The 7,296-nt window shown below is 53.7% G+C and overlaps 1 protein-coding gene across 4 annotated transcripts in view; it reads left to right on the top strand.

Moving 5' to 3' along the window:
- The window catches only part of Ephb2 (EPH receptor B2), a 179,010-nt gene extending 171,959 nt beyond the window's left edge, over positions 1-7,051 (top strand). For all 4 annotated transcript variants that reach the window (XM_034502191.2, XM_076933946.1, XM_034502192.2 and 1 more), the window contains exons 13-16: positions 488-637; positions 2,377-2,570; positions 4,055-4,210; positions 4,683-7,051. In XM_034502191.2, the coding sequence (XP_034358082.1) occupies positions 488-637; positions 2,377-2,570; positions 4,055-4,210; positions 4,683-4,791 (609 nt within the window). In that variant the 3' untranslated portion in view covers positions 4,792-7,051. The remainder of the gene's footprint in view (positions 1-487; positions 638-2,376; positions 2,571-4,054; positions 4,211-4,682) is intronic.
- Positions 7,052-7,296: the final 245 nt, after the last annotated feature.

A 7,296-nucleotide genomic window follows, 5' to 3' on the forward strand; every position in this document is an offset into this window, starting at 1 on the left:
AGCAAGGGTCCCTGGGCATGCATAGTCATCTCTCCATGCCATGTGTATCCACTGACCCTGCCCAAGTGAAGTCTTCACTGGGCCCCTGAAGACAGTAAGGGATGCACAGAGAGCCTCCTGGGCTGCTGGGGTGGGGAGCTGATGAGCTGAAGGGAGTGGAGGGCGGGGCGGGGGGGCAGAGCATGTCTTTGGAACACAGGAGAGAGGTGAGCACACTATGGAATCTGAGGAAGCAATAACTCTCTGGGAGCCAGGGAAAGGCTTTTGGGGGACTCGAGGATGAAAATGTGGAATCTAGATGGCACTGTGGTGGGTGGGGGAGCCACTTCCAGCAGAGGGAACAGCATATGCAAATGTCTTGGGGTTGAAGCAACTGAGGAGTCTGGAAAACATGGGAGTTCTTCCTGGGATCTGACGGAGCATGGTGTAGGGAGTGTCAGATGGGGCACGACCCATCAGTTTCTTCTCTCTGCCCGCCCCACTCCAGGGCGGGAAGATCCCCATCCGCTGGACAGCACCGGAAGCCATCCAGTACCGGAAATTCACCTCAGCCAGTGATGTGTGGAGCTATGGCATTGTCATGTGGGAGGTGATGTCCTATGGGGAACGACCCTACTGGGACATGACCAACCAAGATGTAAGTCTCCAGGATGCGGGCAGGACCTTGCTGGCCAGCCAAGGTTGAAGGGGGCAAGATCTGGTATTTCTGGCCTTGTGCTGCTGATTTCCCTATGGTTGAAGACCTGCTTCCCAGGCTGATAAACCTTGGCTTCTCAAAGGGGAGGAAGTAGGAAGGTCCACCTGCTCATCCAGCAATCAACAAATCCTCAGCATGTGGGAGTGGCTAGGCCAGAAAAGGCCATGATATCTGTCTGTCTGTCTGTCTGTCTGTCTGTCTGTCTCTCTCTCTGTGTCTCTCTCTTCCATTTTTAACGTGTGTGTGTGTGTGTGTGTGTGTGTGTGTGTGTGTGTGTATATACATGTGCCAAAGTACCATGGCACATGTGTAAAAGAAAAAAACCTGTGAGAATCACTTCTCTCCTTCCCCCAGAAGAACCATGTGGGTTCTGGGGAATCAAACTCAAGCCATAAGCCTTGGTATCAAGTGTGTTTATCTGCTGAGCCATCACATTGGCCCCGAGATGATTTTTCTGAGGACCAGATGCAGGAACTATTATGGTCAGGCACTAAATTGGAGAAGGCAGGTAGCAAGCCTTGTAGATGTGGAGGCCGGGACAGTCAGGACAAGATCTGCCAAGACCTCGTCACAGAACCAGTTGCATCAGAGAGTGAGCATGCGGTGGGTGTTTCTGCAAAGGTGCAGAGGAGAGGCTGAGAGGCAGGGTTGGGAGCCATGAGTGGAAACTTGGTCGGAAAGCTTAGTAAGGCTCTGTGTTTGTCAGCTTGCTGTCATTATAACAAGTTGCCAGTATTAATCCACTTAAAAGAAGAAAGGTTTATTTGAGCTCACAGTTTTAGCCCATGTCCTTGGGGACAGTTGATGCCAGTGGAAATGTAAGGAAATTATTCACTTCATAGCAGCCAGGAAGCAAGGAGAATAGAGGAGAAAGGACTAGCATCCCAGTATCCCCTCCCAGGGCGTGCCTCAGTGGGCACCTTCTTCCCATTAGGCCCCACCTCCTCAAAGGTCTACCACCTTCCAATACTGCCCCAGGCTGTGGACAAAGCCATCAGCCCATTGGTTTTTGAGTGACTTTTGAGATCCACACTGTAGCAGGCTTCCATTGAGGAGTTTGACATCACCCCGGGGATTTTCATTCACATAAAATATGTGGGAAGCCCGATGCTTCTTAAAGGGGAAGTCTGTTAAGTGGTGGTCAAGTGCTAGAAGATGGAGCTTGTCTTCACAGTGACAGAGCAGACTGAGGCTACATTTGGCCTCCTTTTTCTGACGGAGGGGCAGGTATTGACTCTGAGGTCACCAAGGCAGCTCAGGGCCCAACTGTGAGGCTGACCAAACATGCTCTCTGCCCAGATCTCTCTGAGAACTCAAACTGAGACTATGACTAAGCTCATATCAGACAAGGGCCAGCAGGGATGTCCACGGCCATCAGAGCATGGAGGAGGACCACAGATTGTGGGAACATTATGCTAGGGCAGCCTCGAACAGGAGGGTCACCCTGATAGGTCTTGGGGGACAGACTGCCTGCGGTTATTGGATCTCCAAGGTTGGCAGAGAGAGGGGCCGGGATTTAGCATGAGATTCAGCGAGGTGGTAGGACTCACGGCAGCCCCGGGAGGTAGAGGAGTCTCCGTGGGTCATGCCTGCAGTGTTCCAGACGTGAATATGCTCGGCAGGGACTTAAAGCCCTCACCCCAGCCACCCAGCCCCACTCTGCCTGTGTGACGCCGCAGGTGATCAACGCCATCGAACAGGACTACCGGCTACCTCCACCCATGGACTGCCCTAGCGCCCTGCACCAGCTCATGCTGGACTGCTGGCAGAAGGACCGCAACCACCGGCCCAAGTTCGGCCAGATTGTCAACACGCTGGACAAGATGATCCGGAATCCCAACAGCCTCAAAGCCATGGCGCCCCTGTCCTCTGGGTATGGCCGCCCCGGCCCCACCCCTATCTCTAAGCACTCTCTCCTGGGTGTGAGCCCTACCTATCTCCTCTGGGTGCCGCCCTGGCCCCGCCCAATGGCAGTCTGGGGTGGTGGAGGAAGAGCCTTGTAAAGCCTGAGCGGAGAGGCCAGCATTTAAGAAGCCTACCTACACTCCCGGAGTCTCTGTGACTGGAGGTCGTGGTTGTGCTCAGCACAGTTCCCTCCCACTCTTCTTCCTTCCTTTCTTCACATCCCAGCTGGGCCTCTCCATGTCCATCTGTGTCCTCGCTGGCACATGCACACTCAAACACACACACACACACACACACACACACACACACACACACACACGACACAGTCACAAATGTACACATTCCCCCATTCAGAAAGACTACTCACCATCTACATGCTTCCAGGGTAGAGAGATTAGCTCAGCCCCAGGACAGGGCTCAGGGACCCTGGAGTTTCCTTTCTGAGGTCCCAGGACATGCTCCATCAGGCTTGGCTCATTATCTATCACCTTCCAGAGGTGACTGTCACAGGTTACTCGGCCGCTGACCCTGCTCATTCTTACTCTCTGGAATCCAAGGACAGCTGTCACGCAGGTTACATGGCTGTCACAGGTCACATAGCTGCTGAGCCTGTATACCCTTACTCTCAGGAAGCCTCAGTCCCACGGGGTTTAGGGGGAGAGTGTGCAACCAGGTACCTCACCACCCAGGACCAGCACCACCTGGAGACTCCTTGAGTCAAAGTCCTTCTGTGGACATGAGGTTTTTGTGCTAGCCTCTCCCTGCTGTACCTTACCCTGACCCTGTGTTAGCCATTCTTCACCTAGAGCGGTGGTTCTCTACCTTCCTAATGCTGTGACCCTTTAACCCAGTTCCTCATGGTGTGGTGACCCCCCACACACACCTAAATTATTGTCACTGGTACTTCATAATGTAATTTTGTGACTGTTATGAATCATACTGTAAATATCTATGTTTTCTGCTGGACTTAGGCGACTTCTCTGAAAGGGTCATTTGAACCCGAAGGGGTCACAACCCAAAGGTTAAGAACCACTGCTATAGATGAAGTCACTGAACCCTTCCCCTCAGAAAGCCATGTGCTTCTTGTCCACTGCCCATTAGCTCGGAGCCTCGATCTGATAGTGGGGCCCATATACTGGGAGCATGCATGAGGGACAGATGGGGGATGACTCTAGGAGAGGAAGCAGGGACTAGGCAGCACCATTGCCCAACCAAAGCCTCTCCTGTAATCGGGGCTCCTGAGGGCTTCCCTCAGTTACTCTGCACATACCCCTCTGGCCCTCATAGATAACACACCCATACAGGTTCTAACCTGTGTCCCTATTCACCCAGAAACACCTACATACACCTGTGCTCAGACAGGGCTACCCACATAGGGACCACACATTTCTATCCTCCGTCTGGCTATAGGCATATGCCCTGACCATCCCTGTCACCTGCCCCCTCCCCCAGCATCAACCTGCCACTGCTGGACCGCACGATACCAGACTACACCAGCTTTAACACGGTGGATGAGTGGCTGGAGGCCATCAAGATGGGCCAGTATAAGGAGAGCTTTGCCAACGCCGGCTTCACCTCTTTCGACGTTGTATCTCAGATGATGATGGAGTAAGTACCTAGCAGCGTCTACTCATCCCTACTTCCCACCTACTTCCCACTTACCACACCAGCCAAATCAGGAGCTTTGGAGAGAGCTGAATGGAGTGATGTCAGGGACATCCCTGTCAGCAGGGATGTCAGGGACCAAATAGTAAGACATATCTAAATCTGTAGCTGGATCCACCTGGTAACTCCTGGGCAAATCCCAGAGTCTGGGAAGATTTTTCATCTGTAAACAAAGGTTTAGTGAAGGAGAATCAAAGAAATGGGTAGATGGCCAATATAAACCCCTCCCCTGCTTCCTGATGGCAGGAGAAAAATAGCCTCCTGCTTCCCCATTGCCTGTGGGCCCCCAGAATCTCTCAGTCCCATCCCCCCCATCCTTCCCCATCCCTCACTAAGAGCCTAGGGAAGTTCAGGCCCCTGGCCCACAACCCCCTCAACACATACATTTCCCTAATTGTGTCTATCTCTTGCAAAGGGACATCCTCCGGGTTGGGGTCACTCTAGCTGGCCACCAGAAAAAAATTCTGAACAGCATCCAGGTGATGCGGGCCCAGATGAACCAGATCCAGTCTGTAGAGGTTTGACGTTCGCCTGCCTCGGCTCTCCTCTTCCTCCACGCCGCCCCCTAAGCCCCCTACATCGGTCCCCCAGCTGCTCTGTCCACTGCAAGGTCAGCCACCTGCCAGGGGGCCACAGGCAACAGGAAGAACCAAGCAGCACTCCAGCCAAGCCGTCACCAAGAACCCATGCAAGTCAAAGGAAGGAAAGGGGAATGGGGGGGACACGCACCTAGATCCGGGAGGGGGCAGGACAGCCAAGAAACTTTTGCTCCAAGAGGGTTCTCATAAGGAGAGTGATGGTTCTTAGGGGAGAGAAGCAAAAGGCTTGGGAGATCCACATGGCCTGTCCCGGTGGAGGCCAAAAGCGTTTTCTCTCCAACTCCTTCTGGGAAGGTTGAGCTGGCCAGAGCCGAGAAACACTTGCAGGAACATTAATATGAAGGGAAGAGATGGGCCACCCTCCTCGCCTGGCCTTAGCCATTTCTTGGAGCATCACTAATGGCCCAGCCCCAGGCACAGGGGGCAGAGAGACAGGCAGTCACCCCAAATAGGCCCCAGGGAAGTTCATTCCAGGTGCCACCTGCAGACAGGAGAATACTTCTGTCTTGAGAGACAGTTTCAAAAACTCCAAGAGACTTTCTGCTAATGGTTCAGGAGGCGGAAGAGAAGCTCTTGGCTTCCCAGGTCAGACCACACAGGCCAGATCTTCCTGAGGACAGCCACCGAGGTCTGCAGCCCCACAAGGCCCTGCCCTGCATGGGTGCCTGCTTCTGCTCAGCCTCAGCCGGAGGACGAGGATGCAGGTGACTGTCATCAGCCGCGACTGCCACTGAGAAGCATTCTCTTGCATCTGGGTTTGTTTACAGCGATTCGTGGACTGACTGGGGGTATTTTGATCAGGGGTGGTTTTGGTCCGGGAGGGTTTGTTTGATGGGTTTTTTAAAAATGACAATGAAGAGACACTTTGACATTTCCTACCTTTTGAGGACTCGATCCTTCTCCAGGAAGAAGGTGCTTTCTGCTTACTGACTTAGGCAATACACCAAGGGCGAGATTTTATATGCACATTTCTGGATTTTTATATGCTTTTCATTGATACCCTTCCCTCCTCCCACCTGCTGCCAGGCCTCACCAAAGCCAACTGTCACAGGGCCACCTGGGCCATTCAGAGACCTCAGTGGGACTGGGGGAGTTGGAGGGAGCTGCACCAACGCCCGGCATTGGACCACAGACTGAGGCAGATGAGGGCTCCAAGGCCGGACGTCCTCCCTCCCTCCCTGCACACTCTCATGCTCTCTGCCCTGTTCTAACTGGTACTTCCCAGGCACAGAGGCCCCTTCAGATTCCTGGGTGCTCTCCGATGGCCAAATTTGACCCGATTTCACCTCTGGGAGCCTAGACCAGGCTACCCAGGAAGTCAGGACCCTGATCATTCACTGTGACACCCCAGCCCTCCAAGGGTACCCTGAGAGACCACTTGACTCTCTCTCCCACTCCGTCTTTCCCCGAGGCCTTTGCCCAGGTCTGAAGGTCTTGGCCAGAAGAACATCACCAGTCAAGGGGTCTGGCCGCAGGCTCTCCTGTGAGCAAATGCAGGAAACCCCGAGCAGAACAATCGGTTAGTGAATTGAATGGAAATAAATGCTTTAGTTATAAAATGACCCCTGTACTCTGTAAGTTCCAAGAAAAGATCCTGGCACCTTTGGGACCTGCCAAATGACTGTAATGCTCTTGCAAGGGACTTTTTCCCCCTGCCCCTCAGGATCCAAAAGGCCCAGGCTGAGGAAACTCGCGGAGGCAAAAAAACAAGCTCGTGTAGGCTTCTCAGGCTAGGGTCATCAGAAGCACAGGCAGAGAAGCATAGGCATTGGATTGGCTCAGCTCTGCATTGCGTGGACAGTGCCTGGCTGAGTGAGCCACACAAGCAGGCACAGTAGAAGCAGGGGCAGACATGAGACTCTCAGCATACCCCCGCCAGAGGACAGGGACTACTGGCACTGGGTGAGGTGTGGTCAGGTGACTGAAATGCCGCCCATGGACCCCACTCAGCCACAGGTGCAATCCCCTCCCCCACACAATGCTGTCTCCTGTACTAAGGGCTCGGATTTACTGTGAGTAGGTTTTTTTGTGTGTGGAAGAGGAGGAGGGGGAGGAGGCAGGAAGTATGTGCACTGCAGATAAGTCTGTTGGAAGAGGAAGGGGTGTCCCAGGGACACCTCATCTCAGGACCATTCCCTTTGTCTGCTGAGCATCTTCGAGGAGTCTGTCCAGTGGGGAAGACAGAGGCCACAGGCCACCAGCAAAAGACCCCGCACTGGGCAAAACCATCGTGGCCCAGCCTGTCATCTGTCAATCACCTGTTCTCAGGGTCTGAGAGCAGAGGGAAGGAAGGAATTAGAGAGGAAACTTGTCCCTGGGGTAGGGACTGCGGGCCTGGTCACAGGGAAAGTATTGGCAAGTTTTCCACAGAGCAGTGAACAGCAGCCGATTGGCCATCCCTTAATGGCCCAAAGACACCCAGCGCGGATG

This window comes from Arvicanthis niloticus, chromosome 5 (genome assembly GCF_011762505.2).
Source record: "Arvicanthis niloticus isolate mArvNil1 chromosome 5, mArvNil1.pat.X, whole genome shotgun sequence".
Lineage (NCBI taxonomy): Eukaryota > Metazoa > Chordata > Mammalia > Rodentia > Muridae > Arvicanthis > Arvicanthis niloticus.